General features: G+C 39.9%; 1 protein-coding gene across 1 annotated transcript in view; it reads right to left on the bottom strand.

The window, feature by feature from the left end:
• Positions 1–7827: 7827 nt before the first annotated feature.
• Positions 7828–18913, bottom strand: part of LOC135476213 (kinesin-like protein KIF12) — a 47010-nt gene continuing 35924 nt past the window's right edge. The window contains exons 10-20 of the mRNA XM_064756158.1: positions 18642–18760; positions 18000–18104; positions 16310–16390; positions 15570–15660; positions 15020–15098; positions 14530–14637; positions 14023–14203; positions 10754–10866; positions 10389–10567; positions 9459–9506; positions 7828–9273 (exon numbers count right to left, since the gene is read on the bottom strand). Coding sequence (XP_064612228.1) covers positions 9149–9273; positions 9459–9506; positions 10389–10567; positions 10754–10866; positions 14023–14203; positions 14530–14637; positions 15020–15098; positions 15570–15660; positions 16310–16390; positions 18000–18104; positions 18642–18760 — 1229 coding nt within the window. The 3' untranslated portion in view covers positions 7828–9148. The remainder of the gene's footprint in view (positions 9274–9458; positions 9507–10388; positions 10568–10753; positions 10867–14022; positions 14204–14529; positions 14638–15019; positions 15099–15569; positions 15661–16309; positions 16391–17999; positions 18105–18641; positions 18761–18913) is intronic.

Raw genomic sequence — 18913 nt, 5'->3', positions numbered from 1 at the left:
AACAACAACGGAATGGCAAGGCTCTTAGCAGAGGGTCCAGAGGAGAGGGGCGTGGTTCTGTGGTTCTGAGAGGGGCGTGGTTCTAGTGCAACTCCACTAGACAACACGAGCTGTGGGTACACAACCACAAGGCAAGCACACGAGCTGTGGGTACACAACCACAAGGCAAGCACACGAGCTGTGGGTACACAACCACAAGGCAAGCACGCGAGCTGTGGGTACACAACCACAAGGCAAGCACGCGAACTGTGGGTACACAACAAAGCAAGCACGCGAGCTGTGGGTACACAACCACAAGGCAAGCACGCGAACTGTGGGTACACAACAAGGCAAGCACGCGAGCTGTGGGTACACAACAAGGCAAGCACGCGAGCTGTGGGTACACAACCACAAGGCAAGCACGCGAGCTGTGGGTACACAACCACAAGGCAAGCACGCGAGCTGTAGGTACCCAACCACAAGGCAAGCACGCGAGCTGTGGGTACACAACCACAAGGCAAGCACGCGAACTGTGGGTACACAACAAAGCAAGCACGCGAGATGTGGGTACACAACCACAAGGCAAGCACGCGAGCTGTGGGTACACAACCACAAGGCAAGCACGCGAGCTGTGGGTACACAACCACTATACAACAGCAGATGTGGGTACACAACCACTAGCCACACGAGCTGTCGTGGCCCATGGCAATTTACTTTGTCAAAGAAGCAATCTGCGCCATCCGGAGCCACTGCATTGATTGCCTGTACTTGGTCAACCATCTGACTGTAATTGTACACGATGTCACATCGTCTCTCTCACATACACTCCTCCTCTATGCCAGTAAAGGAAATCACCTTGCAGCCCTGAAACAGTATTCACGACATATGGCCGGTATCAAACCAGACTTTAAAAATGATGCATGTTTCTGCTTCACACGGTGCTCAGCAGAGTTTAAAGCAAGGAAACATGATTAGGTCGGGTGTCATGTCTGGTGTTTCGGCATGATACTTTAGTGGTGGCAGCATTTTGGCGACACGGACTCTCCTTGCTACAAGAAGAAAATATATATGTGCACACACCGCATGACTCCTCGTCGTCATATGACTAAAACATTGTTTAAGTGCGACGTAAAGACCCATGCATACATATAAACATACATACATACATAATACTTCTCAGCAGGCAGCCCTGTAACCTTATACACAACACAGATTGAAACAAGGCAGACAAATGGCTCACTTCACCGACAGACAGCTCTGTAACCGTATTCACAACAAAGGTTGTTATCAGAGGAACAAACAGTTGTTATCAGCAAACAGTTCCGTATTCACAACATAGATTGATACAAGAGGAAACAAGTGGCTCATTTACTGGCATGGAGCCCTGTAACCGTATTCACAATATACATTGATACAAGAAGAAACGTGTGGCTCATTCACCAGCATGCAGCCCTGTAACCGTATTCACAACATAGACTGTTACCAGAGGCAACAATTTGCTCATTCACCAGCAGACAGCCCTGTAACTGTGTTCACAACAAAGATTGTTACAAAAGGCAACAATTGGCCCATTCACCAGCAGACAGCCCTGTAACCGTGTTCACAACAAAGATTGTTACAAGAGGCAACAAATGGCCCATTCACCGGCAGACAGCCCTGTATCCGTATTCACAACAAAGATTGTTACAAGAGGCAAAAATTGGCCCATTCACCAGCTTGCAGTCCTGTAACCGTATTCACAACATAGATTGTAACAAGAGACAACCATTGGCCCATTCACCAGCGTGCAGCCCTGTAACCGTATTCACAACAAAGATTGTTACAAGAGGCAACAATCGGCCTATTCACCAGCTTGCAGCCCTGTAACCGTATTCACAACATAGATTGTAACAAGAGACAACCATTGGCCCATTCACCAGCGTGCGGCCCTGTAACCGTATTCACAACAAAGATTGTTACAAGAGGTAACAATCGGCCCATTCACCAGCTTGCAGCCCTGTAACCGTATTCACAACATAGATTGTAACAAGAGACAACCATTGGCCCATTCAGCAGCATGTAGCCCTGTAACCGTATTCACAACATAGGTTGTAACAAGAGACAACCATTGGCCCATTCAGCAGCATGTAGCCCTGTAACCGTATTCACAACATAGATTGTAACAAGAGACAACCATTGGCCCATTCAGCAGCATGTAGCCCTGTAACCGTATTCACAACATAGGTTTTAACAAGAGACAACCATTGGCCCATTCAGCAGCATGTAGCCCTGTAACGCGCTTTTCCTTCATGGACTGTGGTATAAATAAAAGATTTGTTTTACAGCCTTTAACGCGAAAGTATAGCAAGCGACCTTTGCAAATAATGTGAAACCCTACAAACAACATTTTTGTTCACATCATAGATAAGATTCTCTCTGAATTTGCTCAGTTACATACACAATTCAGTTTTACGACAACTCAAGAATAACAGTGAATTGGTGCTCCCGTGATACATACGAGTATCCGCAGCAAGCTACAATTCTGACAAATCATATTTCTTATTTTATGTTCAGTGTCCTGCGTGTCTACATAGACATCTTGAGCCTAAGCCACACTTTACTGCCGAGTGGAAAAACATGAATATATAAATATAAACTGTTCTGTTTGAAATCTATTCTCGTAATCGGATCATGTCAGCACGTTTTACTGTATTGCAGACGTTTAGTTCTTTGCTCCTTATCCTATCAAAACCCCACATTTTACAACATTAATTTTTTTAAATACAAATTGTTGATGTTTGAGTCAGCAGAAAGTATTTTATGCAGCTTAGATCAAAATGACTCAGCACTAGGTCAAACTTCGGATTTCGTACCGCGAGATGAAGGCAATCGTGAGTCACATCGTCATAGGCGGGAGCCAGATAAGGGGAGACAATCCAACCTTTAACTTTGCGATTTGACCCACTAGAGAGCCCACAGCTCCACCGACTCCGTTCACAAGAAATACTTCCTCTTTCTACCGCTTTTCTAGAAAGATTTCTAGATTTTTATTTCTGGAAATCCAAAGTAAGTCATCATTCTGTATGAACATACAGTTAGCATACAATTTAGGTGACGGTTAATTTTAATTACGAGGTGTTCAAATCTGCCTTCTGTCGGTATCTGGTTTCCTGCACGGCCTACCCTTGCCGCGATCTTGTAAGTAACTCTCGTGTACTGGCGTTATACACAAATAAATAAAACTTGATCTGACTAAATCATGCAAGTATAAACTACAACCTGTAAAAGTTTACTTTGACAAAACGTCGTTCTTGTATCACACAAATGATATGTTATTTACATCATGCTACGTTTTAACATGCTAACTACCGTGAAAAAACGTTACAGAGCAGTGCAGTAAACTCACAGTACCGTACAGTAAATTCAAAGACCCTTCTAGTAACCTTACACGGTCGTGAGGTAAACTCAGTTTTTATAAGTACCTTTCAATGCCGTTTAATAACCTTTCAATACCGTGTAATAACTTTATAGTGCCGTTCAGTAAATTCACAGTATCTTGCAGTAACCTTACAGTATCGTACAGTGCCCTCACATTGCCGTGTAGTAAGCTTTCAGTGACTTGCGCTTAACTCACACAGGTGAGTAGCAGGCCTAAATTCACTATGCTTTCTAGTAAACCTTACACTACTGTGAAATAACGTTACAGTGCCAAGCAGTAACGGTGTTATGGGGTAAACCCAAAGTACAGTGGAATTATCTCACAGTGCCGTCCAGTAAACACACAGTGCCGTGTAGAAACCTTTCAGTTATTTGTAATAACTTTACAGTACCGTGAAGTAAACAAACAGTGCAGTGTAATAACCTTTCAGTGCCGTTTAATAACTATAGTAAATACCATTAATGTGCAATAACCGTCAATAACGTACAGTAACCTTACAGTAACTCACCTTAATCGCTCACATCGCCGTTTTGTAACCTTTTAGTACCGAAAAACGTTACAGTGCAGTAACCTCACGGTGACAAGGAGTAAAATTAAAGTACCGTGCAATTACCTCAACGTGCTGTGCAGTAAACACACAGTGTCGTGTAATAACATTACTGCACTGTGTAGTAAACAGACAGGCACGTGTAATAAAGTTACAGTGCAATGCAGTGCAGTGAACAATGCAGTACCCTGTAGTAGCTTCACTGTGCGGTGAAGTAACTCAAAGTACCGGACAATCACCTTAAAGTGCCGTGAAGTCACTCTACAGTGCCGTGAAGTAAAGTCAGATTGCTGGATAGTAACCTTACATGCAGTGCCGTTCTGTGAAAATTTCGTTGTTTAAGGTTTGTTTACATACATATTACCTGTTATATTATGCGCTTAGTATTTTTGGCATTATAAAGAGGAGGTATGATGCGCATATAGGGCCCAAACGGCGGTGCAAGACCGTACACAGGCATTATAGAACTGTAAAAGTAACGCCATGGAGAAATAAATACAGAAGGGTACAGGTGTACATGCACATTTGTGAGTTAATTTGTGAGTATTTATCACATCGTTGTGTTAAATCTCTCCGGTGGTTGAGGGAGTTAGCACGCAATGACCCAGGAGCATCCCACCAATGCAGCCGCTGTGAGTTCAAGGCCAGCCCATGCTGGCTTCCTCTCCGGCCGTAGGTGGAAAGGTCTGCTAGCAGCCTGTTGTGGGTTTCTTCCCACCATAATGCTGGGTATCGGCATATAAGTAAAATATTCTTAGTAAATTCTCAAGTAGATAAATAAATTATAGCCGCCTTCCCTCATGTAAGGATCCACACTAAGGTAAATGGCCTCACAGTACATTTGAAGAAACAAACATCAGCTATACATCTAGCATGCTCAGGGGTGAAGATCATTGAAAGCTCTTCTGTTACAATGCAACTCATGCAACATTAAAATACATTTTGTTACAATGATACGTTGTAGAGTGACATATTCATGGAATACAGAGATATCACAGTATTTTGATTACTAATGCAAATTGGTTAAGTCACTGAAAGAAAAATAACACACAGGATCTAACAAATGCTACAAGGCGAGATATGTACACGCCATACGCAGGTCAAAATTGAAACTATCCCTCAAGTCGTTAAGACTGCGTGACAGGAAACCGTTTTGGTCTTTGTACATGTACAAGCTCAGATAAGATGCAGCCGCTTTGCTGTAGGTTTAATATCATTATCCTCAGGCCAATACATCAGCAAATCTGAGCCACTGAATGGGTAACTAATTCAGTTTCACATAGTCATTACACGCAGTCAGATGTACCACGTAGATGCTTTCTCATTTTAAGAATCATATTGTGGCTACAAACATAAAACGCCTTTCTTGCTACTTGATTGATATTGCACGTTTTTCCCCCGATATGCACTTTGAGAAAGGAGTTTTACGTGCGTATGAGTTACAAACATACCTCCATCCTTCAGTTGTGGAGGAGATTCTGAACAAGTTGTAGATCTCTATTTTTTGGCATGCCGTCAAAATATTTGACAAGCACCCATTTCTTCGCGTTCCCCATTTTTTCTGTGTTGGATGTCACGAAATATACATTGTTACTGGTGCCGATGAATATTCAGGGTCTGTCAGCAAACCTTGATTCCTCTGATGACTTCCTCTGAAAACGTGAATTTCGGCAAACTTTCATACACAAACATTGACCTACGTCCACCAAGAGAACAACGCCGCCCAGTGAAAACACAGGCAACTGCAGAAAGCTCCTATACTGGCAGCGCAATAAAGCAAGGTCATAAGACGGGAGGTTACGGACAATTCCTACCATCGCCATCTATATATATATACATGATAGGAACACAGTCAAAGCATCCGGCTGTTCAAGTGTTTAGATATGTACTCGTCATGGATATTATTGATTTAAATTATGTTTAATTGTGTATTAATTGTGACTTTTCTCGATTCCCTCACGTTACAATCAATCAATCCATACCTTATCGGTACACAAAATTCACCCTGCCAAGTTTATAAACAGCATGGGGCTATTTTACTGTGTGACCCTTGTTATGTATAGAATGACTGAATGTCGAGCTTGGCGCGATACTTATTTATTTGATTGGTGTTTTACGCCGTACTCAAGAATATTACACTTGTGCTACGCTCACCAGCATTATGGTAGGAGGAAACCGGGCAGAACCATCCGTAAGTTGCTGTATTGCCTTCTCCGCCACATCGCTAGAATCAAGTCACGGGTGTATCGAATAGTTAGTCACAGAACTTGTACGACAGAGGTCAGGTTAATGGTGGGTGACACCACCGCCCGTCGCCTGCCATAGTTACTGGATACACCTCCAGACTTGAAGCTTCTGCCCAAACAACCGAGGCTGGATTTCAGGAAATCCGCCCTATTGATTAACTGTTATAATCCCTTTTTTGGATTGCCTGACCTTGATTATTTACTGAGTGAATGTCAGTGAAACCCCCAACTGACAAATGGTCACAGGTAACGGTGAAATGCGGCCTCGTGTTAAATCACTTCAGCTAGGCTTTTATTCTGTTTCTGTAAATGCATATATAGCAGCAAATTATACGCCCCCTAGCACCGTGGCTTAAGGAGAATTAGGTAAAAAAAATACAGTGACGTTAACTGCAATTACTCAAGATTTTCTGACTTAATCTGTACGACGGCCTTCAGGCTCAGTGATAGAGGAAGCACAAGCTTCCTGAATTTAAACATACAGTCATCCATTGTGTAGTTTCCTAACGAGAAAAAGATGCGTTAGCGCTAACTTTCAAAAATAAATATGTACCGGTATTTACACCTGCTGATAGACAGGTAGTTCACACACGAGAACAAGCACTTGGCACTGTAGAAAGAGGCAAACATATATAATATCTACTCATCATGCTCACTTCTCTGTCAAGAATCGCAGCATACCTAGCCTTTGAACTCACAAGTATCAGGGTGCCTCCGTGGCTCATTTGGTTAGCGCGCTAGGATAGCGTAATGACCCAGGAGTCTCTCACCAATGCGGTCGCTGTGAGTTCAAGTCCAGCTCATGCTGGCTTCCTCTCCGGCCGTATGTGGGAAGGTCTTCCAGCAACCTGCGGATGGTCGTGGGTTTCCCCCGGGCTGTGCCCTGTTTCCACCAACCATAATGCTGGTCGCCGTCGTATAAGTGAAATAGTCATTTAGAAGGCATCAGGGAATAAGGCTCTGACTTAAACGCAGTCATCTGAAATATGAACATATGAAGGTCATCTTAATCTCGCCATCCAGATGTCTGCCATCAGTCCTTGTCCCATCTGAAGGTTGGTCAAACATCGATGTTTTATGTAAGATTTGGACAAAATTTCACTAAAATTATAAACATTTGATCAAGAATGCCAAGTTCCACCATAGATGTACAATACTCTACCTCTACCGTTTCACCCACGGCAATATATTTAATAAGCAATGCAAAATAAAGATTTTCAACATTTTTCCACCAAATCTGTTGATCTCGTAAAATCAATGGCATTTTGTTTCACCTGATTCTGTAGTGGTCATCATGCTTGTATGGATGGAGACAATTACGTGTAGCCCAGCTGAAATGACACCGGACGCATGATGACGTACTGACAGCCCCGTGACTCATGAATGCAGACCGGCCAACACCATCAGGATACGAATACAATATGATAATAGTGAACCGACACATTCCAAAATCATTTCTCTGCTGAGGTCGACAGCTCGAATGAACTGCATTCAAACTGTTTCTGTGCCAATCAAACATTGCCTTTACTAGACTGACTCCAAAGAGATCTAGAATGACTCAAATTATATCCCATGTGGAACACACAGCCCGAAGTTAGGGAAATATGAAAATAAATAAATAAATACTAACACAGTAATAGTGAATCACAATTTATACGTTAGCAGCATGAATGCATTATTTTCATAATTAATTTACATGCATTTGTACATATAAAACAAGAGAAATCAGGGGAAATTTTTTCTCTTCACACATATAATACCAGGTGATGTACAGGTAAATCCTTAATCCAGGTACTAACCGGGATTATCTGACAGCAGGGGTGGGTGTCATGTAGGACATTCATACGTGTAGAGTCATTATTGGTGCCCTCAACCTTTCGCATACGAAAGAGCAGCTTTCAGTGCAATTTATGTTGGTCTCTGCCCCCTTCTCTTTACAACAAGGTGTAATCTCTTGCCAGACCCTGAGTAATAACTGTTTTTGGATCACTGTAACTGCTGATATTTAATTTCTCCTGCTAGCTCCCCTCTCATTTCTTTACAATAAGGTGTAATCTCTTGCCAGACCCTGAGTAATAACTGTTTTTGGATCGCTGTGACTGCTGATGTTTGATTTCTCCATACAGGCCTGCTAGCTCTGTTCTCATTTCTTTACAACAAGGTGTAATCTCTTGCCAGACCCTGAATAATAACTGTTTTTGGATCGCTGTGACTGCTGATGTTTGATTTCTCCTGTTAGCTCCGCTCTCATTTCTTTACAACAAGGTGTAATCTCTAGCCAGACCCTGAGTAATAACTGTTTTTGGATCACTGTAACTGCTGATGTTTGATTTCTCCTGTTAGCTCTGCTCTCATTTCTTTACAACAAGGTGTAATCTCTTGCCAGGCCCTGAGTAACAACTGTTTTTGGATCACTGTAACTGCTGATGTTTGATTTCTCTTGCTAGCTCCGCTCTCATTTCTTTACAACAAGGTGTAATCTCTAGCCAGGCCCTGAGTAACAACTGTTTTTGGATCACTGTAACTGCTGATATTTGATTCCTCCTGCTAGCTCTGTTCTCATTTCTTTACAACAAGGTGTAATCTCTAGCCAGACCCTGAGTAATAACTGTTTTTGGATCACTGTAACTGCTGATATTTGATTTCTCCTGCTAGCTCCCCTCTCATTTCTTTACAACAAGGTGTAATCTCTTGCCAGACCCTGAGTAATAACTGTTTTTGGATCGCTGTGACTGCTGATGTTTGATTTCTCCTGTTAGCTCCCCTCTCATTTCTTTACAACAAGGTGTAATCTCTTGCCAGGCCCTGAGTGATAACTGTTTTTGGATCACTGTGACTGCTGATGTTTGATTTCTCCATACAGGCCTACTAACTCTGCTCTTGAGTTGTAACTGCTGATGCTGTTGATTTCTCCCTGAAGTTTCGCTCACTCCACTCTCTTCTCTTTACAGCAGGGTGTTATCTCTTGCCAGGCCCCGCATGATAACTGTTTTTGGATCGCTGTAACTGCTGATGTTGTTTGATTTCCCCTTCCAGGTCTGCCAGCTCTCTCTTCAATTTTTCATTCATGTGCTGTAAGTCTTCTAAAAGAAAATAAATGATAGAAGGTTATATGTTTAATATCTTAGGACGGATATATTGACCAAGCAAGATAAATCATTTTTAAAGTTCAGAAGACAGCCAAGAGATCTCAGATGGCAAATAACGTCAGTTATGTCAGTGGAGGAAGACAGGAGAAACTCACCACTATAGCAAGAAAATCACTCACCTTTAGAATTATCTGGGGCATTCACGTTCCGCTGTTTGGATGGAGAAACTGTCAAAAAATATATTGACAATAATTTAATAAAACAGGCCAGATTATTTTATCCCAAATTGTAGTCTCCTAAGACTGACTGCCATCACATGAGAGAACTCTTGAGTACATGCAACCTCAAAAAGTACCAATCAGCCAAATGAATTTCAAGTTCAGAATCTGGAGGTCTACTTAGATTATGTATGGTCAAAAGTTTCAGGTGAAAGGATATGCATGTAAAAAGAGATGAAATGGATAGGTATGTGTGATAAGTCTCTGCGTGCCCTGTACGGAGTGAAATATTTCCATGTGCATGCAGCCAGTGAATATAATTGGTAGAGACGTTTCTGCAGGCCTCCAGGTGTGATTCTGTAACTTTTACAAAACACCTCTGGTGAAGTTCATTTTCAGAAGACTGGTAATAATTTCTGCGTGACAGGTAAGGCAAAATTTCCGTGAGACAGGTATGGTAAATGGCCATATCACAGGTAAGGCAATCACTGTCACCCCCTTTCAGAACCCAATGAGTATTAACCGTCCCCCATTATGTTCTAAAGTTTAATACTTGTGACTGAAGAGGCTTTAATGTTCACTAATCAATTCAATTTTCTTCCACAAACAGCTGAAATTATAACCTTTAAGTAAATATCAGACATGTACCTGTACTACTAATACTGCTAAATTGATTCTACAGTTTGAAAAAGTTCTAATATGACTCGCTTTATAAATTTTACATGTATTATCAAGTTTGAATATTAACGCATGCACAGAATTGAGCTTGATATTTTGTCAAGGCCCGATGATCATTTGGGGTATTCTACAATATTACCAACAGTTTGCCTGGATTTGTCCTGACTGACTTCTGTAGTATATAGCGTCTATAAGATGGTTATGTACACATACCTTTCCTGACGAGCCTGGGTGAGCCTGGGTCATGTCCATGGTGGGTGGAGTAGCCCTGGTTGAGTACCTGATGGGGTGCCACAGAATGCCCCTGGGGTGAGGGCATGGTGTATCCATCCGCGGGCTGAACCAGGCCCATCTGGGAAACATGGGGGGCACCTCGGCCTGCCTCAGGGTTCCTGTACACATCGTAGAGAAGCAAGCCTATATAAAAACATGTTTTGTAGGCTCAATTGTAAATGACCCATAAAGCACAACAGGTTGTTTAGTTTTACAGCCACTCCAGGAAAATGGCTTACATTAAATCTCTGGGTATTTCTGAATTCCAAAGACTAAGTCTAACAGAAAGAATCGGAAGTGCATACCCCTGAGTTGGTCTGAGGACAGGCTCTGACAGACGGTGGGGAGGTTTCATCTGACCTTGAGGTCGTCTACCACTCGGACTGCTAACATAGCCTGCATCTGGCCCATCAGTCTGCTGAAAATGTATCAGAACTCTCTCATCAAGACTACATGTAACTCTACAGCTGGGCAATACCACAATATAAGACAAGGGGATAATAAATAAATGAATAAATAAATAAATAAATGAATAAGCACTGATATCTTTCCACAATGATATTCTGAAGACAGTGCTAGGGTTTGGTGGTGTAAAGTCCCAAAGTAATTGTTTGTATCCACCACAAGATGATCCACACATGGAACCACTACAACTTCTATATCAAGGATCTTTGTCTGGGGACACAATGACAGATATAAACAATTGTCTGTATCCACCACAAGATGATCCACACCTGGAAACACTACAACTTCTATATCAAAGATCTTTGTCTGGGGACACTATAAAAGATATAAACAATTGTCTGTATCCACCACAAGATGATCCACACCTGGAAACACTACAACTTCTATATCAAAGATCTTTGTCTGGGGACACAATGACAGATATAAACAATTGTCTGTATCCACCACAAGATGATCCACACATGGAACCACTACAACTTCTATATCAAGGATCTTTGTCTGGGGACACAATGACAGATAGAAACAATTGTTTGTATCCACCACAAGATGATCCACACCTGGAAACACTACAACTTCTATATCAAAGATCTTTGTCTGGGGACACTATAAAAGATATAAACAATTGTCTGTATCCACCACAAGATGATCCACACCTGGAAACACTACAACTTCTATATCAAAGATCTTTGTCTGGGGACAGTATGAAAGATATAAACAATTGTCTGTATCCACCACAAGATGATCCACACCTGGAACCACTACAACTTCTACATCAAGGATCTTTGTCTGGGGACACAATGACAGATATAAACAATTGTTTGTATCCACCACAAGATGATCCACACCTGGAACCACTACATATTCTATATCAAGGCTCTTTGTCTGGGGACACAATGACAGATATAAGCAACTGTTTGTATCCACCACAAGATGATCCACACATGGAACCACAACAATTTCTATATCAACGATCTTTGTCTGGGAACACAATGACAGATATAAACAATTGTCTGTATCCACCACAAGATGATCCACACTTGGAACCACTACAAATTCTATATCAAGGATCTTTGTCTGGGGACACTATGAAAGATATAAGCAATTGTTTGTATCCACCACAAGATGATCCACACATGGAACCACTACAAATTCTATATCAAGGATCTTTGTCTGGGGACACTATAAAAGATATAAGCAATTGTCTGTATCCACCACAAGATGATCCATACATGGAACCACTACAAATTCTATATCAAGAATCTTTGTCTGGGGACACAATGACAGATATAGGCAATTGTTTGTATCCACCACAAAATGATCCACACATGGAACCACTACAAATTCTATATCAAGGATCTTTGTCTGGGGACACTATAAAAGATATAAGTAATTGTCTGTATCCACCACAAGATGATCCATACATGGAACCACTACAAATTCTATATCAAGGATCTTTGTCTGGGGACACTATAAAAGACATAAGCAATTGTTTGTATCCACCACAAGATGATCCACACATGGAACCACTACAAATTCTATATCAAGGACCTTTGTCTGGGGACACTATGAAAGATATAAGCAATTGTTTGTATCCACCACAAGATGATCCATACATGGAACCACTACAACTTCTATATCAAGGATCTTTGTCTGGGGACACAATGACAGATATAAGCAACTGTTTGTATCCACCACAAGGTGATCCATACATGGAATCACTACAAATTCTATATCAAGGATCTTTGTCTGGGGACACTATGAAAGATATAAGCAACTGTTTGTATCCACCACAAGGTGATCCACACATGGAACCATTGCAAATTCTATATCAAGGATCTTTGTCTGGGGACACTATGAAAGATATAAGCAATTGTCTGTATCCACCACAATATGATCCATATATGGAACCACTACAACTTCTATATCAAGGATCTTTGTCTGGGGACACTATGACAGATATAAGCAAATGTCTGTATCCACCACAAGATGATCCATACATGGAACCACAACAATTTCTATATCAATGATCTTTGTCTGGGGACACAATGACAGATATAAACAATTGTTTATAATGACCACAATGACAGTGATCCTATGTAGAACCATTACAAAATTTACAACTGTCGAGTGTCACTGAAAGATATATATCACATACACCTCCAAGATTACTTTTTCTGCACAATACTGACAAAACATGGTTGCATATCGTTGATCTTTGATGATTAACCCTGCTCTGCAGGAATTGCCCAGGGCAGAATTACCCAGTCGCTTCCTATATATAATGCCTTTTACTTTACAGAGTAAAATCTTCTCATTTTGGGAATACAGGGATCCCCATACATAATCTGAGTGATGTCACATTTTCACATTTTGGCACATTTGTTTTATTTTTTTTTTTTATTTCTTTTTGTCACAATATCTTAGCTAAATTCATCAGATTTTGTCAGAGCATGCATGCAGATGACATTATTGAAATCAAGTTTCTTTAGTCAATTCGTGCAAACTGAATTAAAAAAATTTTCCAAAAGGTCACATTTTGTAACAGTTAAGGTGAAACTGTCACAGAATGTCACAGGAAATCATTTTTCAGATTTTTTCACTTAATCACGGGTACTGTGGCTCAGGGGAGCAACTAGTGGTCCAAAACTCTCTCTGTTTTAATACTTATAGCAACAGACTGATATACTTATTTATTTCATCATTTAACACCATACTCAAGAAGTTTATAGCAATGGAAACTCAAAACTGATATTTACACTAAATATTATAGCTTGACAATAGTCAATAGATGTGGGAGCCTCTGTGGCTGAGGTGGTTAACACGCCGGCACAGCGCAATGACTCAGGAGCCTCTCACCAATGTGATGGCTGTGAGTTCAAGTCTAGCTCATGCTGGCTTCCTCTCCAGTCATGCATGGAAAGGTCTGTCAGCAATCTGCGGATGGCTGTGGGTTTCCCTCAGGTTCTGCCCGGTTTAATCCCACCATAATGCTGGCTGTTGTCATATAACTGAAATATTCTTAAGCACTGGGTAAAACACCAATCAAATAAATAAATAAATCAATGGATGTGTATGTAACGGTGCATCAGTTGTTGACACTGAACCTCACCACGAAGGCTGCGTTGTTAGGAGCAAATGAGGAGCCTCTTGAGTAGCCCTTCCCGTTCTTCTTGTGCTGTGGACTGGGACTATGGAGGGGGGAGTTCTCAAACGAGCTTAACCCCCCAGACTGAGTAATGGAGACTGGGGACATCCGGTAAGGCAAAGGGCCCTGATTACCCAATACTGTTCTACAAGCATAAACACATGTACCAGAGTCAGTATTATTATAAACTTTCTTGTAAGACTGATAGACATACTTTGTTTATTTAAATTCATTTCTCTTTTTCATACTTTTTTTTGATACATGTATACTTTATACATTAGACTGACATTAATATCCCTTGCATTCGCTGATGTTTGGGATTAAAAACAGGAAGTTAATCAAAATCTGCAATAAGATGGTAGAGCCAGAGGACAACAACTACACCAAACAAATGCTAAGTGTCAAATAAACACCCATCTTGGTATCAGCTGTATCACAAAGCACAGAACAGTGAGTCCGTTACACACTTACTTTTCTAGAACTTCTAGCCTCTTCATCAGCTTGTCATTCTCCCTGTACAGCAGTTGTTGTTCCCTCCTCAGTCTGTCCTTTGACGACTGCAAGTCAGAGTTTTCTCCCCTGAAGGATAATTTACGTGTAAATTAATAAAATACCTCATATAACAAATATACAATCATATTACATGTTATCACATCAGAGTTTTCCTCATATTTTTATTTATAAAATATGTAACTTAGTCCCTGTTCAAAAGTTTAAGACATCGCTCAAAAACATACTGTTGAAAATTGAAAATATGAAACGCAAAGAAGCTATTCACTGTCTTTAAAATCATCATAGTCAATTTGACTCTAAGCTCTTGAAAATCATAGTTTTGAATTCTTGAAACAAAATATGAATATAAATCAACCAAAACAACACCTTACTAATACTAAATGGTTTCTTCGCTATCATTGTTCAGCGCTGCAAGTTACAACAATATTAAACATTGTTGGGATACTACCTTAATGATTCATTTTCCACCATATATTCTTGGAGCATTTCATACAAGCCAGAATCTGTCTGTGTGCCATTTGGCTTTCCTGAACAAACGAGAGAAACACAGGCTTGAAATGATACCATACACATGCAACAATGTCCTCAGCTACAGGTACTTCTTCTGAAACAAAACTGCATGCAAAATCCCTGGTGGGGTCTTTGTTAATACTCTATATACCCCTTACTCCCATGATGTAGATTTCATCTTAAACCATGTGTGATGTTAGAGGGAAGAACTTTGTTTACACTGATCCCTGTCTTCACTTCTCTTATTGTGCTATTATACAGTAGACTGGATCAAACATTCTTCAATATCATTATGTGCTCACAAACAGTCATGTTGTACATATCTTATGAACCAACAGCAGCCATACTACTGCTTCGCAGATCTCAAGCAACTACATGTAAGTGAATAAGTGTATCTGAACTCCCCTTAATGGTACACTTCTTGTGGGGGAAAATATAGACTACATATGTGTAATTCTTCTCTACAGTAGTTTAAATTCACAATTTACCCGTTTTTTGTTTTTGCTCTTTCATGAACTGCACCAGTCTTTCATCATTCTCTTTCTGTAACTGTCCTTTGGGTTTGGCTGGAAATTCCAACTGAAGCGTAAAAACACACCTAAATTATGTAGCTTTGTAAAAAATGTTCACAGCACTGCAGTGAAATTTTTCATGACAAACAGTGTATATTTAACTGGGCATGTAACATCTAACATATGGATGGAGAAAAGCAAAAGTACCATCTATGGCAAGTTACTAACAAACTTTCCCACAAATGCTTTCTTGTTGGTATATCCATGCACCTTTATATCACTAAGTCATGTCCCTTTCCGCTTTCATTCCAGGAGACTCTGTTATTATAACACTGAACAGTTGAGACAAGAGCCCATGACAGATTTCACTTTTTTCTTGTCAAAACCTGAAAAAATGTGCACAATTTTCACTTGTCATTTAAATGCCAAAATATAGATGCACTTCACCCTATTATACCTATAGATTTAATTCATATTTCTGTATGTTTTGCAAACTGTTGATACTGTTTGGAAGGCATTTATTTAAGTACATTCTTAGGGCATTACAGTCTACATAGACTGTAAAATTATACTTTTTGTGAAGCCCTGAAATCAGCCAACCTTTACAGTTTTGTCTCCAAAATTAAATGAAAAAGGCACATAAATTGCACTGAAAGTTGCTCTTTCATGTGCAAAAAGGTTGAGGAATTAAGGTGTTGATAGTATAGAGAGCTTACCTGCTGCCTTAAATAATGATTTTCATTTCTTAGCACTTTGATTTCTCTCTTCAGAGTGAGTATTAACTTCTCTCGTGGATCCTTAATGCAAAAAGAAAACAACAAGTTTACAAAAGCACCTGCATCAAAAAAAACAAATGAGTGAAAGCGACATTCACACAAAGTCCAGCTCTTGCAAATTCGCAGAGTATCATAGGAGTTGGTTTGTATCACTGTACCAGATCTTAAAATGGTCCCCAGTACAAATGTAAAATCACATGGATTGAGTCCACACACTGCAACTGCAAGCACTCTGAAAGTATTGCAAAAGTTGTTGTTATCTGTTTGAGCTGTCAGAATAACAGCTGCCCTAAATGACCTAAAAATTTGACCACATAAGAGCATTTTTGGAGACACATAAATGTCATGGGATATTACTTCCGTTGCTAAATATCAACCTGAATTTAATCTACCTTCCAAACACCTCTCAAACCACCTTTCTAAAATCAGTAAAGCTCCCAGAATCTGGAAAAAATGAGCAACTTAAGTCACGGACGAAATTTTACGTCGTTTAGGGTATGTTGAAAGGATAGCACAGTCAGCACATAAAATAGTGCTGTAAAGTACTTAATATTCCCTGGAATTTCTTTTCACGGATTTTCTGCCAAAATATGCTCACAGGAATTCATTTTTGTGTATTTAAGAGAATAATGAAAACGTAAAATCTTAAAATTTTCCAAGTTATAATACAGCCGATATAATTCAAGCACGTCAAAAGATTTCAATTCATTATTACTACTACCTGTAGTATATGATTCAACACTGGATATTTTTCGATGGAATTATTTTTCGTTGGAGTTATTTTTCGCGGGAATTATTTTTCGCAGTAAATTAATGACCGCGAAATCCGCAAAAATTAGTTTCACGCGAAAATTAAGTACATCACAGTATTACATGTAAGAGATTACTGGCAATTTAACACAAAATATGCAGATGTTTTTGAAGGCAAAAATTACTCCTAAATGAAGTATGCATCACAATGAAAAACCATTAAAAACTGTGCAGAAAAATAGTTGGATTTATTTTCTTTATAATTTTTTCAACCCAGTAAAATGCATTTGAATATTTTATTCTATGGTGGCCTTTTCACAATGGGACCAGTGACGTCGCATAAGGTTTTTGCTACTTACTACACATCAAACTGCTACATTTCATCACTCAAAATCCACATGCATAGGGATCTATGAATGCATTCGCTGAGTTGACCTTGAAACGAATTATTTCCGGGAAAAGTATAGCTGTGACATAACTGATATGTTCTGGGTCACAACCGAACACCTTATAATCTGATCTTTTCACACAATGTTTACTCGGTTAGAAAAATTCTAAAAAAAAATAAATCCAATTATTTTTCTGGACAGTTTGAATGGTCTTTCATCTGATATATATATATACTTCAATTTAGAGTCGTATTTCCCTTAAAGCTGGCCAAACATTGCCAGTTTAAGGTTGATAAAATAGTTTCAATTTGAAACAACAAACTGTTCAGAACTAAATGTCGAGAAAACTACTCTGATGGCACATTTCAATTTACCATCTTAAGGGCTGGCTTTTTCTGATTTGCTTATCTCTGTTGGAAAAGCTTAGCTTACCATCTTAACCACTGGTTTGCTCTTGATTTTCTTATCTCTGTTGGCATATCTTAACTTACCATCTTAACCACTGGTTTGCTCTTGATTTTCTTCGCTCTGTTGGCATATCTTAACGTATTCATCGTTTCCATGGTGTGGTTGGACGAGGGTGTCACACAAGCAATCTGCAAGGACATAATGATTGAACATGTCACACAAGCAATCTGCAAGGGCATAATGACTGAACATGTCACACAAGCAATCTGCAAGGACATAATGATTGAACATGTCACACAAACAATCTGCAAGGACATAATGACTGAACATGTCACACAAGCAATCTGAAAGGACATAATGATTGAACATGTCACACAAGCAATCTGCAAGGAAATAATGATTGAACATGTCACACAAGGAATCTGCAAGGACATAATGATTGAACATACAATCTGTACAAGTTGAGGATAATGGCTTGAAAATAAACTAAATGACTTATATCATCAAAAAATAACAACAATTGATTGGCTGATTGATGTTTAGTGTTACAGGCTGGGGAAACTGCCAAAACAATTTATAAATCGAAATTTAAAGAGAAAAAACCCTAATGGACCCTAGAAGCATTGCTGACTGCAAATATATAAACTGGCCAAGGAATTTCAGACAATGCAAACAAAGACTGGGATTCAAACAAGAACCAGACAATAATACTGAGGTTGATATACCATGAGGGTAACCCCATTTCCTCCCAGACTGTCAGCCAGCAGCTTGGTCAGTTTGCTGTCTCTGTATGGAATGTGACCTTCACGTCGTTTGGCATTCCCCAGGCTGGATATACAGTTCCCTACAAAACACAAAAAATCCTTGATATACACATACACATGCATGCATCATCTTATCTGGGACACACATGCACATGCATGCATCAACTTATCTGGTATACACATACACATGCATGCACCATCTTATCTGGTACACACATACACATGCATGCACC

Source organism: Liolophura sinensis, chromosome 10 (genome assembly GCF_032854445.1).
Source record: "Liolophura sinensis isolate JHLJ2023 chromosome 10, CUHK_Ljap_v2, whole genome shotgun sequence".
Classification (NCBI taxonomy): Eukaryota; Metazoa; Mollusca; class Polyplacophora; order Chitonida; family Chitonidae; genus Liolophura; species Liolophura sinensis.
Note: the sequence above shows the minus strand (reverse complement) of the source record. Positions and strands in the feature narration are given on the sequence as shown.